Raw genomic sequence first — 20,000 nt, forward strand, 5'->3', positions numbered from 1 at the left:
AGGAGGAGGAAGGCTCTGAGGGCGCTGAGGTGGGCCTGTCCTTTCTGATGAAACAGGGCGTGCAGGTGGGCAGCAGCAGGCCGCAGCTCGCCGCCGCCGCTCGAACCACGCTCAGCTCAGCTTCCCACAATGCACCGGGGCCGCCCCGTCTCACTGTAACAGTCAGAAGAATCAGAGAGACGTTAAAAAAAAACAAAAAACTAACAGGTCATTCAGTCTCATTGTCAGCGCCGGGTGTATGGATGGGTGTTTTTATTCATTTATTTAAAATTAATAATTCCTTAAAAGGTTTTATTCGAGCTTCTTGGGAAACAATCCACGATTTCTTATTTTTAATTTTTTGGTGGATTTTTTAAAATTTTATTTAAAGATTTTCTTGTAATTTAATTCTATAAATCTATTATTATTACAATAACTATAGTTACTCTGGTAATTTTAGTACTTCATTATATTGTTATTATTGTGTATTTTTTTTTTATTGCTTTTTTAAATTTTTATAAAATTTTTGATCATTTACTTTTCAATAATTTTCCTTTTTTCTCAGTTATTTTTTCAGGCGATTTCATGATAAATTACTTTCAAAGTGTTTCTTTTTGTAATTTTATGGTATTTTTCTTGTAGTTTAATAAATTTTTTTTAAAGAAATCAAGTGAAATTGCTCAGTTTTCAAATCTTAATTTTCTTCAAACAGCCTTAAAAAATCCACCAGTGGGATGAGATAATCCTTCGCTTGCTTTTTTGTGATTTTTCTTTTTTTTTTTTTCTGGGATTAAATGTAAATGTGCTGAAATGAGGCAGCATGAGGCAGATCAGCCACCAGGACCAACAAAATGAGACTTGATTCAAGAAAATTCTGGAAACAAGTTGATTAGCGCTGGAAACAAGTGGGATTATCTCAGATTATCTCATCCCATTGACAGATTATTGATCTGGCTGTTAGAAGAAACCAGATTTGAGCTCTGGAGATGAGGCTGGATGACCTGGGACGGAGGGTGTGTGTGTGTGTGTGTGTGTGTGTGTGTGTGTGTGTGTGTGTGAGGGTGTGTGTGTGTGTGTGTGTGTGTGTGTGTGTGTGTGTGTGTGTGTGTGTGTGTGTGTGTGCGCGCTCCGAGGCTGAGCTGAGCTGATGGATCGACGGTGGCGACGTGTTTGACCAGGTTTCACACCGACATGGCCGAGTCTGACCAGCGGGAGGCGCTCTCCACAACGCACAGAGAGTCCAAGCTAGACTTTATAAAAACCGATCCGGTGTCCAGAGTGTGTGTGTGCAGTGTGTTCAGTGTTGCTGGTTAGAGTGTGTGTGTGTGTGTGTGTGTGTGACTGACTGGGAGTCTCTGCCTCCACAAAGTGAAGAGGTAATCTGACAAACAGCGGCCAGATTAGATTAAATCCACTGACTCCCACTGACACTGACAGCAACAACAACTGAACTGGGACCAGTGAGCCCAGTCTGGAGGCTGAACTGGACTGGAGACTCAAATTAAAAATAAAAACTAGTGAAAAATCCCAGCTATAATAACGCGGCTCTTCATCAGGTTCCTGTGGATTTTATCAGTCATAAGTTCCCACTCCAGCGTCTGCCTGATTTAAAATAGTGATAAACAGTTTTTCACCAGGAGGAAGGAGAACTGTCAAAATAAAAGCCTAGGGCACATGAGCTTTTACTTTGATCTTTTTAAAGATTTTTTGCTCATTTTCAGGTCAGTTTTAATTTCAATAATTGAATGATGTCATTTTTCCAGTAAAAACACCAAAAACTGTCTGACCTCAGCGTCACTAAGACGCTCAGACTGTCTTCCTCTCCTCCTTCATGTCTGTCAAGTTTTTATTTTTTATTTGGCTGCTGGTCTTCTGATGATGTCACTTTGGACTCTGATCACTTCCCATCAGCCTCAGGTTTTATTTTTCACTGTTTTCTACACTAAATGATTCATAAGTTAATGGAGGCGATAATGGCCTGATGAAGATGCTCCTCAGCTGCAGGCGGACTGAAGCTCCAAGACCAGCGAACAGAACCAACCAAGTCCAGACGCCTCGGGAGGGCAGATCATCTCATGACAGGATGAGAGGAAAAGAAGCGAACCTGACAAAAACAAAAAAGTGTGAAACAATAACAATAATAATGATAATAATAATAATAATAATAATAATGGTCGGACTGTCTGTCATGGAGCTTACGTGACGACCCTGAAGGCAACACGTAGGCTGTTTCAGGAGAGATGGAAGATGAGTGAAACCTGGGTTCAGGTTCGGGGTCGGGGTCGGGGTCGGGGTTGGGGTCAGGTTCGGGGTCGGGGTCGGGGTCGGGGTCGGGGTCGGGGTCGGGGTCGGGTGCTTCCTGTGGCCACGCCCGGCAACAGGAAGCAGTCAGAGTCGGTCTGATGGAGGAAAACCTGGTCAAAGTGTCGTGGTGTTGAAGTAGCTGTAGTGTCTCTCAGCGGCAGTTTAATCTGCTCTAGTTTTAGTTTTAGTTTTAGTTTAGTTTTAGGTTTAGTTTAGTTTTAGTTTTAGTTTTAGTTTAGTTTTAGGTTTAGTTTAGTTTTAGTTTTAGTTTTAGTGTGGTTTAGTTTTAGTCCAGGTGCAGCAGCAGCGCTCCAGTGTTCACCCAGACTGATGCTGCACCGTCTTCAGATCCTCTGGGTGAGTCAGACACTTCAGAGCTGCTGGGAGGTTCGTCTTTCCACTTTGATGGAGCCAGGCTAACAACTCCCATAGACTTTAAGTCTTCATGCTAAGCTAACAGGAAATGCTACCCATAGGAACTGAAGCACTGGACGTCCAGAGGTGGACATGGTGTCCAACATCCGGTCTCAGTCTGGGGGGAAAAGGGGGATTTTGCCCAAAACGTTGGAGTGTTCCTTTAAAAATGTTCCCCTGTAATCTGAGTGTCCGCAGGTTCCTAACCTCCGCAGGTTCCTAACCTGCAGCCACACGGAGACACAACCTTTCCTCTGGTCTGGACCGTCTGTCCACTTTGATCTTGCAGTTCTTTTTATTCTCAGCCTCCTCCTGTCCAATCAGATCGCTCAGCCTGGTGTTCATCAGGCCCCTCCCCCTCCCCGTCCAGACACGAGGACACGGTTTCCGTATTGAAACCACATGAATAAAGTTGTGTTTCAGAAAGGTTGTGTCTCTGTGGACAGAGCGTCAGGTTTGGGTCCGGTCCTCGCCGGGCGCTGCTCCGAGCCCCTGGGGAGCCGAGGCTCCTCGCTCAGCCCAGTTTGTAGGCGGAGCCAGGACCGGTCGCTTCCTCGGGAGGAAGGCGGCGGCGGCGGCGGCGGCGGCGGCGGCGGCGGTGGCGGCGGCGGCGGTGAAGCTGCCCCGGTCGGGCCGGACGGCAGCGCTCGCTGAGGACCGACCCGCTTTAAAGGGTTCAGACGTGCAGCTGGAGCTCAGACGTGCAGCTGGAGCTCAGACGTGCAGCTGGAGCTCAGACGTGCAGCTGGAGCGGCGTGGCGTCGGCTGCACCGCCCGAGCGCCGCAGGACGTCACGCCTGTGACCTCTGACTGCCTCACATCCCGTCTCCTCTGCCGCCGGGCCGCCGGGCAGCCGGAGCCCCTCAGCCCCGCCTCTGGACTTTGACTCGGTGACCCAGCTGATGTGCTTTTGTTTCATGTCTCTCTCTCCGTCTGTCTCTCTCTCTGTCTGTCTGTCTCTCAGGAGGAAGAGGATGACTATGCAGAGGAGGAGGATGAAGGTGAGTGAACAGGGAGAACGGGACACTCCCAGTGCATCATGGGTAGCCTGTTTGTCCTGCAGCCTCAGTAGACCAGAATGCACTGCTGCAAGAGGGTTTTCAGCAAAAATCCCTTTTATCAACTGACAAACTGACTTTCTTCCTAATTAATTCATTCAACCTTTATTTGGATCATCATTGACATCATTTACAATGATGCCGAATGTACAACAACCATAAAAACAATACAGAATTACAATACAAATAGCAAAAAATAGAATAAAACAGGGAATAAAAACAGAAATAAAACAGGGAAATAAAACAGAATAAAATGGACAAAATTAAAAGCAGTTACAATTATGAGTAAAATAATCAGCAATCAAGGATTTGAACTGGTCGAGGTGTACAGTTGTTTCAAGTTTCAGGTCACATTGCAAAGTGTTCCAGCTGTGAGCTGCACAGAAGCTAAAAGCAGTTTTTCAGTACGTGGACGCGGTACATGGAGCAACAAAAAATTGGAAGAGCGTGTGGAGTAATTCCTACTGCATCACCTCAACAGAGAGCTCAGATAATGAGGAAGCTTTATAAACGAAAATAAGCCAATGCCTGTTCTGTCTGACAGACAGGGAAGTCCAGCCAAGTTTATCATACAGGACACAATGATGGACAAAATAACCGTCACCAGTAATGAATCTTAAGGCTGAGCGGTAAACAGCATCTAATGATTTTAGGGTGGAAGCAGATGCATGGCGATAAATGACGTCACCGTAATCCAGGACAGACAGGAATACTTCCTGCAGGACGTAGGGAAGCTGTCTCTATTTTCATAAAAACACCCTATTTTCTGACCCAGCTTGGTAACAAGCATGGCAATATGAAACATAAAATTAAGTTTTTGGTCCAGCCAAATACCAAGATATTTATATTCCTGGACCCTCTCAATATTATGACCATCCAGGGTCGTGATACACAGTGGCATGTTATCAACGTCACTACGAGAGAACAACATAAATTTAGTCTTGTTTGGATTCGATAATAATTTCAATTTGAAGAGAGCATCTTGAAGTGTGTTAAAAGCCTTTTGAAGGGTTTCAGCAGCAGCCTGAGCCGTATCAGCAGAACAGTAAAGGACTGTATCATCTGCATAGAGATGAGCTTTACAGCCTGTTAGACTTAATAAGTTAATCTCTGTGTCTTCCCCTCGTCCCCGTACGGGTTTTTAGTCTCGTCCAATCAGGTGTGTCCTCTCGTTAAGGCTGCGCTGGTCTCCCTCTCTCTCCCTGCAGACGAGCCGGCGGCCGTGCGAGGAGAGAAGAGGAAGAGAGACGTGGAGGACGAAGGGGACGACGACGACGACGATGACGACGACTAATCGGCCTCCTCGCCCGACTCGCCCGTCTGTCTCGTTCTGTCCGTCTCAGTCGACCTCTGGACCCGAGCTGGAGAGCAACAACAACAACAACAACAACAACAACAACAACGACAACAGCAACAACAACAACAACAACGACAACAACGACAGCAGCAGCAGCAGCAGCGACCCTGGGCAGCAGCAGCAGCAGCAGGAACAGTGTGATCTCCAGATAGTGCGTTTCAGTTTCTCTACAGTAGAATATCACTGCAGAATCTCTTTATTTTTAGATAATAATGATGATATAATATATAAGATTGCAGAAAAAAAGGAGATTTTATCGAAGCTTCATTTGTATTCATTCCGACGTTAAGCCCCTCCTCCTCCGCTCGGCCCCTCAGCGCCTCCCTCCGACCTCTCCGCTCGATCAGGATTTAAACTCAAACACAGGAAGCGTCCCGGGGCCGCCGCGCCCCGCCCGGCCCCCCGGCCCCCCCGGCCCCAACTCTGTCTCCTCTCCGTCTGAACGTAGGAAACGTCCCGCCGGCGTCCCGCGGCCCGTTAGCGCCTCCACACCAGCCTCTCCCTGAGGAGGGGGCCCATCAGAGCGGCCGGCCTCCCAGTCCGCTCAGAGCTGATTTTTAGGTTTTCTCCCCGTGACGTTCTCTGCAAAAACGAAACAGAACCAAACAAAGGAACCTGAAGCTGCAGCTGAAACTCAGACGACGCCGTTTCCCAGCATTCACCTCTTCCCTGCTGACCGCCTCTGAACGGCGACCGCGTGGCCCCGAAGCGTCCGGCTCTCCGTCGCCGCCGGCGCCCGTTAACACACACCTGAAGAACGAGCTGGAGAAATGCTTCCTGAGGAAAAACATTTCTTTTCCTCAGGAAACGTTCCCGGTGTTCCACCCGGCGTTCCACCCGGCGTTCCACCCGGCGTTCCACCCAGCGTTCCACCCGGCGTTCTCTGTGGTTCTCGCTCCCGGTTCCTTTAGTGAAGCTCTGCGAGTTTCCTCCTTGTTTTTTCTCCCACGTGCAGCTTCCTGTCAGAGCCGAGCGGCGGCTCGCTTTCCTCCTTCAGCACTAACAGAAAATGTTCAGCTTCAAATTAAAAGCTCAGTGTCGGCGTTTAATCCCCGCAGCGCGCCGGAGGGAAAACAAACTGTAGCGTGTCGTCGTACCTTTTATCTAAAACGAGTATAAATGACCTCAAAATGATTTTAGAGGTAATGAATAAATTATGATCTAAAAAAATAATTTTAGCATTAGAACCTTTAATTTGAAACATGGTAGCCAAACGGCAACGCGAGCGCCGTTTAAACGGGAGGCGTCACGTCAGCGCCCCCTACTGTTTTTTCGTGTAATTTTGTGAGTGTAATCCTGGAAAAAAAATGTCTTTATAATCTGAGAATTTCTTCCTCGTTAACTTTGCGTTGTTAATCTGGGCGGCCGGCCGGCGGCTCGCGCTGCGGCGAGCTCCTGAAGCGTTCCGTAAAACTCGGCGTGTTTCTCCAGGTGGCCGGGTCTTTTTTTTTTTTTCCTCCTGTGTGTAAACGCAGCCTCGGCCGGGAGAGGAGAGCTCCCCCTTCAGGTCGTCTGGCGAACAGCAGCCGGACAAACCCTCGGTGTTGACGAGCTGCGGTCGCAGTGGGACTCTGCTGTCCTCCAGTTAGAGACATAGCTAACAATAATCCCAATAATCTCATCATAATAATGGTAATAATAAGTAATAATTTGCCCTAATGTGTGTGTTTGAAGTATCGTAGGAGTTTTCCGGGGAGGGAGGGGAGGAAAAGATTTGTTGGAATAGTTTTTATGGTTATTCTTCTGATTGTTTTGGTTGTTTTTGTGGGCGGGGTTTTGGTGTTGTAGTTTGAGAAGACCGGCAGCAGGTGGCGCCGCTCGCCCCTCCGTCTCATCCAGCTTCACTGGACGGCACAAAAACAATAACTCCTTTCTTATTCAATAAAGCGCTGTGCCAGGAACAGCCAATAGGAGAGAGGGAGCGAGGGAGGGGGCGGGGCTTAGCGTGGCGGCTGCACCTCCACCTGCGCTCTGAGACGGGACGTCCCGCTCCGCAAACCTGCCCGAGTCCTGCCGGTGTTTTTTCTTTTTTTCTTTTTTTTTTTTCCCAAACGGACAGGAAGTTGGTGCCGTGTCGAGGAGTGGCTCGCTGAGCAAAGCATTATGGGACATTAAATCATGAGGGTGCGGCACAAAGCTCCGCGGCGGCCGAGCCGATCGCCGGCGAGGAGGGGCGGCAAACAGAAATCTGCTGCTTCACATTCACATGTTTTTTAAATTATAATTGTAATAATTTTCAGCGCTTCCTGCATCCTGCTGCTTCCCTGCAGATTTCTCCGTTTCACTCGGTTTTATTTTTTATTTCAATTTATTTTCAGTTTCAGTTTAGCTTCAATTCATTTTTTAATTCATTTAGTTTTTATTCCTTGAAAATGCTCAGTTTGTTTAGTTTTCATTAGTTTCACTGCTCGTTTTGGTTTTTATCTGTCGGGCGAGATTCAAAAGGTCAGAAAAGGCTTTTATTGTGAAAGAAAAGTGAAAACCTTTTCTCTGTAATCTGAGTTTATCTGAGTTTTGTAAAAACACAATTCAGTGTCAGTCAGTTCTTTTTTTTTTGTAAAGCCTCGTTAACTAAACATGTTTTCACACCTCGTTTTTGTTAGTTTGTCAGTTTTCGGTAAAGATAATAACTTTGGTTGCGACCGAACACGAAGTGAGTTTTTCACGCGGTGCCGTTAAAAAAAGTCACGAGCTGAAGTGATTTTCAAGTCACTCGAGTAACGGCGAGCGAAACCTTTGCGGCCGTGTTCGCACGCGTCCGCCGCGCGAAAATTCCCTTCGTGTTTAATCCGAGAATTTACAAGTTTTTTTTTGAGTCTGTTTAATCTATGTGATGTCCCTCGGCCGCGGTCGAGACACGCCGCAACACCAAACCCTCCAACTTCCTGTTCAAATCCCCGTCTTGTTCCTTCAGATTAAAAGTTCAGTTTGACTCGGCGAGGGAGCTCTCAGGATTTCAACTCGAATCTGTTTCAGGTCCTTTTTTTTTTTTTTTTTTTTTTTTTTTTTTTAAATTTATACTTACAACTAAAAAACAAAATCATTGGGAAAAAACGACATGAAGTAAAACAAAATTCTGTTTGTTCATCTGTTGGAACGCAGCATCCGCCGGGCAGCGCATGTGTGTGTGTGTGTGTGTGTGTGTGTGTGTGTGTGTGTGTGTGTGTGTGTGTGTGTGTGTGTGTGTGTGTGTGTGTGTGTGAAGTGGCGGCTCTGTGGTTTCCAGGCAACACGTCAGCTGGTTCACCTTCACCTGTTTTTACTTTTTAACAGCAGTCTCTCTGGGTGTTTTTATTTCATTTCATTTTGTTTTATTTCATTTTTGGGTAAGCGAGGTTCTAGTTAAAGTCTTTGACCCCCCCGACCCCGGCTCACTGTATCACTTATTGTTTATATATTTTTTTTTCCCATCATCCCGTCTGTTTGTTTGTGGGGGAGTTACTGTGTTCTGACATTTTTTGTGTGGTGTAAAAAAAAAAAAAAAAAAAAAAAAAAAAAACAGTCTTGAGAGGGGTTTTGAATAAAAAAATAAGTAAAAAAACGTGTTTCTGGTGATTTACTGAGCTGCACGTTCCTGTTAAAGGGACAGTTCACCACATTCATAAAAAAAAAAAAAAAAAAAAAAAAAACATGTATTACCACAATGGAGTCATGTGACCTTTCCTCATTAATCCTCACAATTTGCATAAATTATAAATGGCTGTTTTCACATTCAGTCCATTTCAGTTTGATCCACGTCCATTTAAAAGTGACTTTTTTCCACCAACATGGATTTAGACTCTCAGATCACCTTTCCAAGTTCACTAAGGGCTAAATCACAGCCATTTCCAGTTTTTGGTGATTAAATAGCTCATTATGCTAATTACTCAAATTACCCAACATGCAACATTTGGCAGCCAAGTTGAATCTCACGCATGGAGCCTGCAGACGACATTTTTATTATGAAAGTCCCAGCAGCCTGACTGACTCTCTGTGTGTCTTGAGCTCCATCTTGTGGTCATCTGCTGCGACAACAACAACAACAACATGCCTCTGTCCCTCTAAACAACATGTATCATTATCGTTTATGGCATCGAACTTGATCAGTGTCATAATGTACAGCGTGTTGATCTGATTGGCTCAGTGTGAGAATCTGCAGACCAATCAGACCTCTGCGTGAAGCTGAGAGATTTCAGCAGATTAAATAATTCCGATGTGAGACGTGGCCATGGTTTTCACATCATGCATGCTGTAAAATTGTTTACATTTTTTTATTGTTGTTATTTGTGCAGTGAAGTTGCAAATGATATTTTTCTCCTCAGTTTATTTATTTCTCAGTGTACATGGTCGTTTCTCCTCAGGTCATTATTCTCACTCAGGTACACGAGGCGCCCTCCGGTGGCCACTTAGCGTCTGTACAAGTGTCCCACTCAGGGAAGTCAAGGCTGGATCTGAGGGGTATGTTAGTGTTGTGTATGTTAGTGTTGTTTTAGGACGATCGCAGCCACAAACAGCTGTTGTGCCTTAAGACCTTTTATCTGATGTGGCTGTTGCCAGGCAACGAGACCCTGAAACCTGGTTAGGAAGCACCTGGTTTAGTCACCTGACTGAAGAACCGCGAGGCTGACTTCACACAGCCAACTCTGCGTCACACCAGCTGTTGTCCATGTAAATGACGGCACGTCCGGACCTTCAGAGAACTCACCGTGACGCCGCCTCCAAACAGACTGTCCTCACTGAAAACAACCGACAGTCTCCAGAAGCGCAGGCGGATTGTCGTGGCTTCAGCTTCATGCTCGGCGTCTTGCAGGTTTGTCGTGGACAGTGACAGCTGGCCAACAGACTGCGATCATGTCACCTTCCTTTCAAACTGTCTCTTATTTTGTGCCTTTTGAAATGTTAAAAACGCAGGTGGCCGGTGGATTGTCGTGGCTTCGGCTTCGCTCGGCTCGGGGAGTCGAAGCGGTTTGATGTCATCAGACCGGCTCTGCAGGTCCTGTTCTCCGTCTGGACGAACCTCCCGTCTTCATACAAACAGACGATCACAGACAAACATGGACGCTGTTCAGTTTCTGTGATTTAAGCTTCTGAAAGTTCAGGAGAAAGCAACAGGAGGGCAGAGAGCCGACAGTCAAAGTCAGTGGCAGCATTTTAATCATTTCTCTGAGCAGCTGCTTCCTCAGTGAAACGGACAGTAACAGCAAAACATCTCAGACAAACATAAAAAAAAAAATTCTGAAGACAAACAAAATGTCCAAATGTTCAAAATGTGAAAACGTAGGGCATCCCAAATTTTGAAGTCAAGGGGGACTAAATAGTTCAGACTGGCTCCCATCATATGAGTATCTGTTCATGAAGAAGACATCATATCACCACCAAATAAACAAACAAACAAAAACATCATGAGAGCAACACAGAGGAGTGCAGCATCAGGGGCAACAGAACACGTCACAGGTATTTTAAAACTTATTCATGTAGGAATGCCAATAAGCAAACACTGCCACCTGCAGGAGAGGGAGCAGTACTGACATCATTAGCTCTCAGTCTGTCTTTGTGCGTTTACCTTCATTTTAACGTCTTTATATTAACACCACGTTCACGCTGCGACTTGGCCAAATGTTCATGACGCAAACAAAACTTTTACTAGAAGAGTCAAATCAAACAAGAGTCTCTGTCAGACTACAATACCCAGAGAGCAACGCGGTGGTGTGAAACTCCTTCCTGATCTGTGACAGCAAACTGCTGAGTGTTTACAAGAAATGGTCCACTAAGGCCCCGCCCCTTACCTGACTCACCTGAGAAAAATCAAGGGAACAGGCTGTCATTCCTCTACAGCTCATTGAGAAAAGACACACACCGGGAGACGGACAGCCAAATTCACCTTCAGAACAAACCCACAACTTCCACTGAGGGAGGAACCACTGGAGGAATACTGGGAACACTGGGAATACTGGAATACTGCCAATTTAACCTGCTGCTGACTCTGAACAATGAATGTGAGTTTTATAAGAGCCACGATTCAAAGTGAAAGTAACACAACTGACTGATTGACATCCAGTCTGACCGGTTTGTCTGGTGAGTTTTTATCTTCCCTCAGAGACCAAATGGCTTCCAGCTCAGAGGAGGATCTCTGCTGTTCTGTCTGCTGTGAGGTCTTCAAAGATCCTGTCCTCCTGTCATGCAGCCACAGCTTCTGTAGAGCCTGTCTGCAGAGCTGGTGGACAGAGAAACCAATAAAAGACTGTCCAGTTTGTAAGAGAAGATCTTCAAGGAGTGATCCACCTCGTAACCTGGTGTTGAAGAACCTGTGTGAGGCCTTCTTACTGCAGAGAGACCAGAGAGCTTCAGCAGGGTCAGAGCTCCTCTGCAGTCTGCACTCTGAGAAACTCAAGCTCTTCTGTCTGGACCATCAGCAGCCAGTGTGTCTCGTCTGTCGAGACTCAGAAACTCACACCGACCACAGATTCAGACCCGTCAATGAAGTTGCTAAAAGACACAAAGGAGAACTTCAGGAATCACTGAAGCCCTTCCAGGAGAAACTGGAGCTCTTTAATGAAGTTAAAGCAAATTGTGATGAAACAGCAGAGCACATTAAGGTCCAGGCCCGACACACAGAGACGCAGATTAAGGAGGAGTTTAAGAAGCTTCACCAGTTTCTCCAAGAGGAAGAGGAGGCCAGGATCGCCGCTCTGAGGGAGGAAGAGGAGCAGAAGAGTTGGACGATGAAGGAGAAGACGGAGGCTCTGAGCAGAGAGATAGCAGCCCTTTCAGACACAATCAGAGCCACAGAGAAGGAGCTGAGAGCTGAAGACGTCTCATTCCTGCTCAACTACAAGGCTACAGTGGAGAGAGTCCAGCGCCCCCTGCTGGAGGATCCACAGCTGCTCTCAGGAGCTCTGATAGACGAGGCCAAACACCTGGGCAACCTGAGCTTCACCGTCTGGGACAAGATGAAGGAGGTGGTCTCCTACACTCCTGTGGTTCTGGACCCCAACACCGCTGGTCCAACACTCGTCCTGTCTGAAGATCTGACCAGCGTGAGACGAGGACAGAGACAGAAACTTCCTAACAACCCAGAGAGGTTTGACCTCCATCATGCGGTTCTGGGATCCGAGGTCTTCATCTCAGGGACTCACAGCTGGGACGTGGAGGTTGGAGACAGTCCAGGCTGGAGTCTCGGTGTGATAGAAGAGTCTGTCCAGAGGAAGGATGTGATATGGTCTGGATTATGGAGAATATGGTTCTATAAAGGTCAATATGCAGCACTCGCCCCACCAGATGAAATCACTGCTCTGCCTCAGAAGAAGTTCCAGAGGGTCAGAGTCCATCTGGACTGGAACAGAGGACAGCTGACCTTCTCTGATCCTGATACTAACACACACATACACACCTTCACACACACTTTCACTCACAGGCTGTTCCCATTCATTGAAACTTGGGAAGAAGCTCCTGTGAAGGTTTTACCTGTGTTCACCAGGTTTCTGTAACAGTGGAGCATCACAGTTACAAGACGGATGACAACTATAACAACAGCAAACACGAACAATTTAAAAACATAAAATGAAATGGCATTGCGAAAAATATTTTTAAAAGAAAAAAGAAAAAATGATCTACAAACAATAGAAAAAGGGAAAAACAAGGTACAGTAATCTGTAATAATAGCATTTAATGCAGTAAATTAACTCTAATTTGATAAAGTGATAAGTCGTCCTTTATTCCAGGAGTTTCTCTTCACTGAAACTCGTCTTCTCTCTGTGGTTAAGACCTCAGAGATCTGTTGTTATTATTATTGTTATATTATTATTGTTGTTATTATTGTTGTTATTTTGTGGTGTTTTCACTCTGGCTTGAGATTTTGAATCATGTTATTGATTTAGGAATATTAAGCTTAAAAAATACACATTATCGATTATGTACTGTATGTAAGCACCGTGATGGTTTTCCCTCTTAAACCAATAAAGAATGACTTTCAGAAGGAAATGTGTTGGGATCTACTGACTGTGATGTCATTGCTGGGTTCTGCTGACTATGAGAAAACACTTGCTCACGCAATAAAACAGTTAACCCTAACCCTAACAGTGGTGCAGTCTGATTGGACGAGAGGTTTTCCCTGAGTGCTGATATTCAGTCAAATCTATCAATCAAATCCTTTATTTAACCAGATAAGCATCATTGAGATTTAAAACCTCTTTTACAAGAGCGATCTGGCCAAGCAAGGCAGCAAAGATAGAGTTACGACATCAAAAAACATTCCAACAGGCAAAAAAACATAAAATTCACAACAATTCAAATTATAGCCATATTATCCGACACAGTTGCATTGTCCAAGAGAACTGGTTTCATAGCCTTTTAAAATATTTTTAAATTCTCCTAGCGTGACTTGTCCTGGCAGTTTGAGGTCCTTTTGCAGCTCGTTCCAGGCTCTTTTACCAAATTCGGTCCTGGGACCTGGTCTGGGGACAACCAGCTGAAGGGCATCTTGGGATCAAAGTGCATGCTGGTCCTGCTTGATGCACAAAAATACACTTAAATAAGTTTGTACCAGCCCGATCAGAGCTTTGTGCAAGAGAGAGAGCCATCACATGAAGGGAAGAGATGGGCAATTTGCATAAAGAGTGCAATGATGCACTTGATTGCCACATCTGGTGACAAAGTGTAAGGCAGAATTGTACACAGTGTCCAGCTTCCTAAGGAACTGATCAGGTGCATGCATGTAGAGTAAATTGCCATAATCCAGTAGGGGGAGGAATGTGGTCAAGATCAGGTGACTCCTAACCTGAAGTGAAGTGTTTTTTTCTTTTCGCAGCCCCTTACCCCCCTCTCCCTAGCACAGGCCATCACTGTAAATAAGAACCCGTTCTTAATGATTATGCCTGTTAAAATAAAGGTCAAATAAAAATAAATAAAATAAGTGGCGCATGTTTATTTATGATATTGGGAAAGGAGTCATAAAATAATTTCCAGGCTGATTCCACATCATTAATTAAGGATATTCTGGACCAGTCAAAATGCCATAAATCGTGATGAAAGGCTTGTTCACAAAAGTGCTAAAGATCCCGTTTCTGTACAATCTGCGGTCTTGTTTTTGGAAGTTTACCATGCCTGACTGTGGAGATAACACGGTGGTCACTCGAACATTAGCAAAAACACCGATTTCAGAAAATTTGTGCGGCGCATCAGTTAAGAATAGGTCGAGAAGGGAAGATTTATTTGGGCATTTAGGATTTGGTCTGGTAAGGCTATCAATAAGTTGAGTCAAGTTAAAAGAATCACAGATGGATTTAAGACCGTCTGAGGTGGAAGACAACCAATCCCAGTTTAAGTCTCCACTAAGTAAAATCTCATTACACTCTAGGGTTGATAATACGTTGTTCAGAGATGTTGTTCGCTACTGGCTGAGGGAGGTCTGTAACAGCCAACCAGCGTAATAAACTGACCCTAAAGAAGTTCCAGCTTCAGAGCAAGCAATTCAAATTGTTTGCTGAGGGATACAGAAGAAAGGAGGGTGACTTGAAATCTGGTTTTATGTATATAGCAAGGCCACCACCTTTCCTGGGCCAACCACAACCCTTAATCGAAATGTCTTTTGTCGTTAATAGACTTCTTAAGCCAGGTCTCAGATAAAACAAGAATATCCGCATCAGTGGAATTTGCCCAAATTTGAACTTGGTCCAGTTTAGGAAGTAGACTTCTAACATTCAGGTGGATAACACCAAGCCCAGATCTCCCTTTAAAATCGCTGGGAGTATTCAGGCTTGTGACACCAGGGCCAGGGTTTGGGTGAACATTTCCAGAGAGTAAAAGCAAAAGGATCAAAAGGCATTTCTTCAATTTCATTGGCTTCAGTGTAGCAGCAGGCTTTGCAGTCTGAGCCTTTGGACTAAAATAACAAAACTGTAACAGCCAGTCATGAGGACAGAATAAGATAACAAGTAGGGGTGGGTTACAATCATTGGTGTTTGCCAAAAAACAATTCGGGAAGCTATTGGAAATAAAATCCCAGTTGGTGCCTTTTTGGGGAAGTGAAAGTTGTAGAGGCATGTAAACGTTTCTGCAGTTCTCGTGCACATCCTTTGGTTACAGGACTGTCAGCAAGAACAAGAGAAATGGGGAAGACATGCTTCCTTATTGCGTGGGGGAAAGTCCAATCCAGTACTCCGGTCCAGGTCTTTAATCAGTCTCTCATGAGTCCAATGACGACGTTGCGTCACGCGTCACATGTAAACACGAACAGAGAGAAGCCCAGCGTGACAGTGCTGTGGGTAAATCAATTGATATCAGGCTCGTTATCGGACTAAAACACGACTGGATTCAGTTTTAGACACCAATATCTGGAGGTAGAGTCACTTCCTCTTAGTCAAAAGTGATTTGGGCCCATCAAAATCACACGGCGTGGTCGAATCTCAGCACCGAAGACTCTGGGTTTCCAGGATCTGGAGACGTCCTCCAGGATCAGCGACGAGGACGGCTAAAACCAAACTTCTTGGCCCAAAAATAATGCAGAAAAAAAAATGGACTCAAACAGCCAAGCCCATGCAAATACAAATACGTGCTTGTTTAGCCGACCACCACCAAACAACTGATCGACTGATCAACGCCACAGTAAAGATTGAAACTATGAAAAGCCGAGACTATACAATCTATCCGAGGGCTTGCAGTAAAATGAAACTTTTCAGAGCAATAGTAGTGAGTAGCTCAGTTAACTCATTCAAAACTAGCAATCACACAGACAAACAGACACGCAGAGAGACGTGCTGCCATCTTGGACACACACACACCACTTGAGTATATCAGCTCAGTGTTCAGCGCCGGCTGTTCACACCTGGGATCCACGTTCAAACGTTTCGCCACGCCACAAAGACGGACACGTTCCTAAAAATTAGTTTGTTAGTTAGTTAATTAATTAATTAGTTAGTTAAATGGTGATCAGAGGACAACAGGTGGGGCAATAGGAGAGTGAAAATCAGTGGCCACAGCGATGCTATTTTTTAAAAAAACACTGTTGGTTTGATCAGACTGAGTTTGTGTTGCACATGCTCAGTAGCGACGGCCAGGTGGAGCCACAGGGGTCAACTCAGCTGCTTGATTTCTGGTGGAGCTGAAAAACAGATGAAAGGAGTGAATCGTTATCTGTCGTGTCTTATTGATGAGCACATTACCGTTTGATGACATGTTGTGCAAAAGCAACATCAAACCTGATGTGGCGCTGTTTCACTGAATCTCATCACAGCTTTGATGATGTTCAGCGTCGCAGCTCGACCTCAAGTGTGACTTAAAGACTGACAGGCTCCTCAGCTCCTCAGCTCCTCAGCTCCTCGGCTTCTTGGCTTCTTGGCTTCTCAGCTCCTCAGCTCCCCGGCTCCTCGGCTCCTCAGCTCCTCAGCTCCTCGGCTCCTCAGCTCCTCGGCTCCTCAGCTCCCCGGCTCCTCGGTCCTCCTGGTCCATCAGGCTGGAGGTTCGGTCTGATGATGCTGAGCTGAAGTTCAACCAGAGGCAGATCTTCCATTTCTTTACAAGTTGTTTCTCGTCAGTCTTTCATACGGCGCTGAGGTTTACAGATGACTGAGCAACAACACACAGAAAACCTCTGCTCGATCTGATAAAATACAGAATTTTAATAATAATAACAAATGAGACACAACCTTACTGAACTTAAAAAAAAAGCATTTATTCAACACTCATTTTGTTTTCTGCTTTGTCCCTGCCCACTGTCTGCAATGGGGTTATTTTAAATAATAAAAAAAAATGTTTCAACCAAAAAAATTAAATAACTAAACTTCAGGAAAAAAAAATAAAACACTTATGAATGAAAAATAAACAGTTTTAGTGCACTTAGCAACTTGTCAGGAGAACGCAGCATCCCTTTGTTTTTGGTCCTAGAAAACATTCATTTAACTCTAATATATAATGTATGAATATGAATATATTATTCACTTGAACACAGAAAAATATTTGAAACTAAAAAATGTGCTTTGTGTTTGTTTGTTTGTTGCACTCTACTTGTTATTTTAAAATTTTGAAAAACATCCTCATGTAATATTTTGGCTGATGCCGGTTATCTCAAAAAGTGCCAGATATCAGTGTGATTAATGACCCGATCAATTGATCGGTCTATCGCTATGAATGATCCAGAATGACAGTCAAAGATCCTCTGATGTGAGAGGTTGATCCCAGAGTGAAAAGATGTTTTATCTTCCCAGTTTCAGAGAGAGGAAGTTATTGGTAAAGCCACTGGGTGGTGCCAAAATATTGGTTTTATTCCTGCAGAGTTTGAATACATGCAACCTTCACATTTTGTTTTCCTGCAGATCCTCCCTGAATAAATTCCTTATTTTGAGTAAATCAGAGGAGAAGTGTGTCGGGGTTAGGACATTATGATGGAGCTCTATGTTTAATTATGTGTCAGAAGTTTGTTACACCGATTTGACGCTTAGTTTAACCACTTAAGACCTCTGGAGAATTAATAAAAATATTAAAAAAAAAAAATCCTTCCACAACACCACATCAGGACACCAAGACCCTGAGGAACACCGCAGAAAAACTAGTTTGTGTGATTCTCCTAGAGGTCACTACAGGTCATTTTATACAGCAACTTCTGTTTGTGTTTGTGCTCTTAACTGTCTCCTGCCCAGGGATTACAGATTAAAATTAGCTGCTCTGTCTGACTCTGGCATATTTTCATACATTTTATTAATATGTACTATCCCTGTCAAATAAAGTAATAAACTAAACTATATCAACAAATCCTGACAGCAACACACACTATCAAACAGGGCCACAGGCATAGGTACCTCATATGGTAGCATTTCCTGTTAGCTTAGCATAGAGACTTGAAGTCTATGGGAGTCGTTAGCCTGGCTCCTTCCAGCAGCTCTGGATCATGTGGATCTGAAATGATTAAGTTTTATTTTATTAGATTTTATGATGATTTTATTTTATTTTTAGATGTTCTGTTTATTAGACTGTCCATGATGAGCACCTTGTTGTCCTCACCTCACACCTCCTGTTGTCACACACACGTCAAATATCTGCATGAAAACTATGACATCTATTCACTGAGTGTGTGTGTGTGTGTGTGTGTGTGTGTAACATGACCCATGAGTCCTCAGGGCGACATATGAGTTACAGTTTCTTATGTACATAGTCAATCAGCTCACACACACACACATACACACACACACACACACACACACACACACACACACACACAGGAGCTGGTGCCACTTGGCTTCCATCTGCTGGATTTACATCTATAATAAATGAGGAGAGCATCCAGTGAGAGAGGAGGAGGAGAAACAACAGAGAAGATGAGAGGAGGAAGGAGAGACGGTGAGGAAGAGGAGGAGGATCGAAGAGAGGAGGAGAAAGAAGGACGCTAGAGAGAGAGAAAGAAAGACAGAAAGATAGAAAAAGAAGAAGATAAAGAGATCAGGAGAAAAGGGAGCTGAGAAAGAAGAGGGAGGGGAGGAGGGAGGAGGTGAAACAACAGAAACAAGAAGGAGAGAAGAGGAGGAGGAGGAGAAACTGTCATCCATCATTCATCTTCATGTTTGAGATTCGGAGCAAAGTACATTTCCATCCATAACTGTACTGCTGTGGTAACCATGGCAACAGTCCTCCACCCTGTATCTCTACTACTGTGGTAACCATGGCAACAGTCCTCCACCCTGTATCTCTACTACTGTGGTAACCATGGCAACAGTCCTCCACCCTGTATCTCTACTACTGTGGTAACCATGGCGACAGTCCTCCATCCTGTATCTCTACTACAGTGGTAACCACGGCAACAGTCCTCCATCTGTAACTGTACTACAGTGGTAACCATGGCAACAACTGCTGTCATGCAGCTGCACTGACTTACTGCTTACAGCAGGGGGCAGTACGGCAGTTTGTTACATCACTTCCTGTTCCAGAGCCAATCACAGGCCTGGAAACACACGACTGATCAATATCTGGATCAAATGGACTGATCAGTTTAGAGCCTTTAGCCCCACTGACCCACACAGATTCTGCTCTGTTTAGCTCAGTGCTGCCCCCGCTGGACACAACACTGACCTGCAGGCTGTTTAGCTCAGTGCTGCCCCCTCTGGACACTGAAGGGAAGTGAGAGGAGCTCGGCTGAGTTGTTCTCCTGCACAGAATCTGCCCTGCGTTCCAATACCCATACTACCATACTATTTAGTAGGGAAAAAAAGAATTAGTATGTCCCAATACATACTAAACTACATACTTTGTAAGGGCAGCTGCAGTACATACTAAAAGTAAAAAGTATAAGTATGCGATTTGGAACGCAGGGCAGGTTTTCATACAGGATTACAGCTGAACACACACCTGCTGTTTACTCATGTCTGCCTGTGCTGTGTGTGTGTGTGTGTGTGTGTGTGTGTGTGCAGGTTGCGTCCTGCAGATGGCGCTGCTGCTCCTCCCTGCCAGGCCTCAGTCTGCTCACCGTGATGATGCTGACAGCCTCTGTTCTGATACGTGAAAAAATATCAGTTTTTATAAAATGTTAACCGATGTCCCCCCCCCCCCCCAATTTCCAATCAGCAGCCCCCTCCCCCCACCCCCCCATGATGTCACTGATGATGTCACCGCGCTGACCTACATGCAGTTCAACATTAAACTGTGATGAGGCGGCTAATTGAGCGACTGTCAAACTCTAATTTACTGATGGGCTTCATTTATTTTTTATCTGCTACGGCTCACACACACACACACACACACACACACACACACACACACACACACACACACACACACACACACACACACACACACACAGCTGACATAGCTAACACATATGTTGCAGCTGCTCCATGTCCCCACCCCATTATACACACACACACACACACAGAGAGAGAGAGAGAGAGAGAGAGAGAGAGAGAGAGAGAGGGCACCAATCAGAGCAC

General features: G+C 45.0%; 2 protein-coding genes across 4 annotated transcripts in view; both read left to right on the forward strand.

The window, feature by feature from the left end:
- The window catches only part of anp32e (acidic (leucine-rich) nuclear phosphoprotein 32 family, member E), a 10,669-nt gene extending 5,308 nt beyond the window's left edge, over positions 1–5,361 (forward strand). Inside the window, exons 5-7 of one of the 3 annotated variants that reach the window (XM_030063706.1) lie at positions 1–65; positions 3,662–3,698; positions 4,964–5,361. The exon at positions 1–65 is cut by the window's left edge and continues 66 nt beyond it. In XM_030063706.1, the coding sequence (XP_029919566.1) occupies positions 1–65; positions 3,662–3,698; positions 4,964–5,049 (188 nt within the window). In that variant the 3' untranslated portion in view covers positions 5,050–5,361. Of the gene's footprint in view, positions 372–3,661; positions 3,699–4,963 lie in introns of those variants that run through there. The other 2 variants (XM_030063708.1, XM_030063705.1) reach the window with 2 other exon arrangements.
- A 5,563-nt stretch (positions 5,362–10,924) lies between these two features.
- Positions 10,925–12,599, forward strand: LOC115367782 (nuclear factor 7, brain-like). Its single transcript, XM_030063698.1, has one exon. The coding sequence runs from the start codon at positions 11,196–11,198 to the stop codon at positions 12,576–12,578; it is 1,383 nt and encodes a 460-aa protein (XP_029919558.1). The 5' UTR covers positions 10,925–11,195; the 3' UTR covers positions 12,579–12,599.
- The last annotated feature ends 7,401 nt before the right edge of the window (positions 12,600–20,000 follow it).

This window comes from Myripristis murdjan, chromosome 11 (assembly GCF_902150065.1).
Source record: "Myripristis murdjan chromosome 11, fMyrMur1.1, whole genome shotgun sequence".
NCBI lineage: Eukaryota > Metazoa > Chordata > Actinopteri > Holocentriformes > Holocentridae > Myripristis > Myripristis murdjan.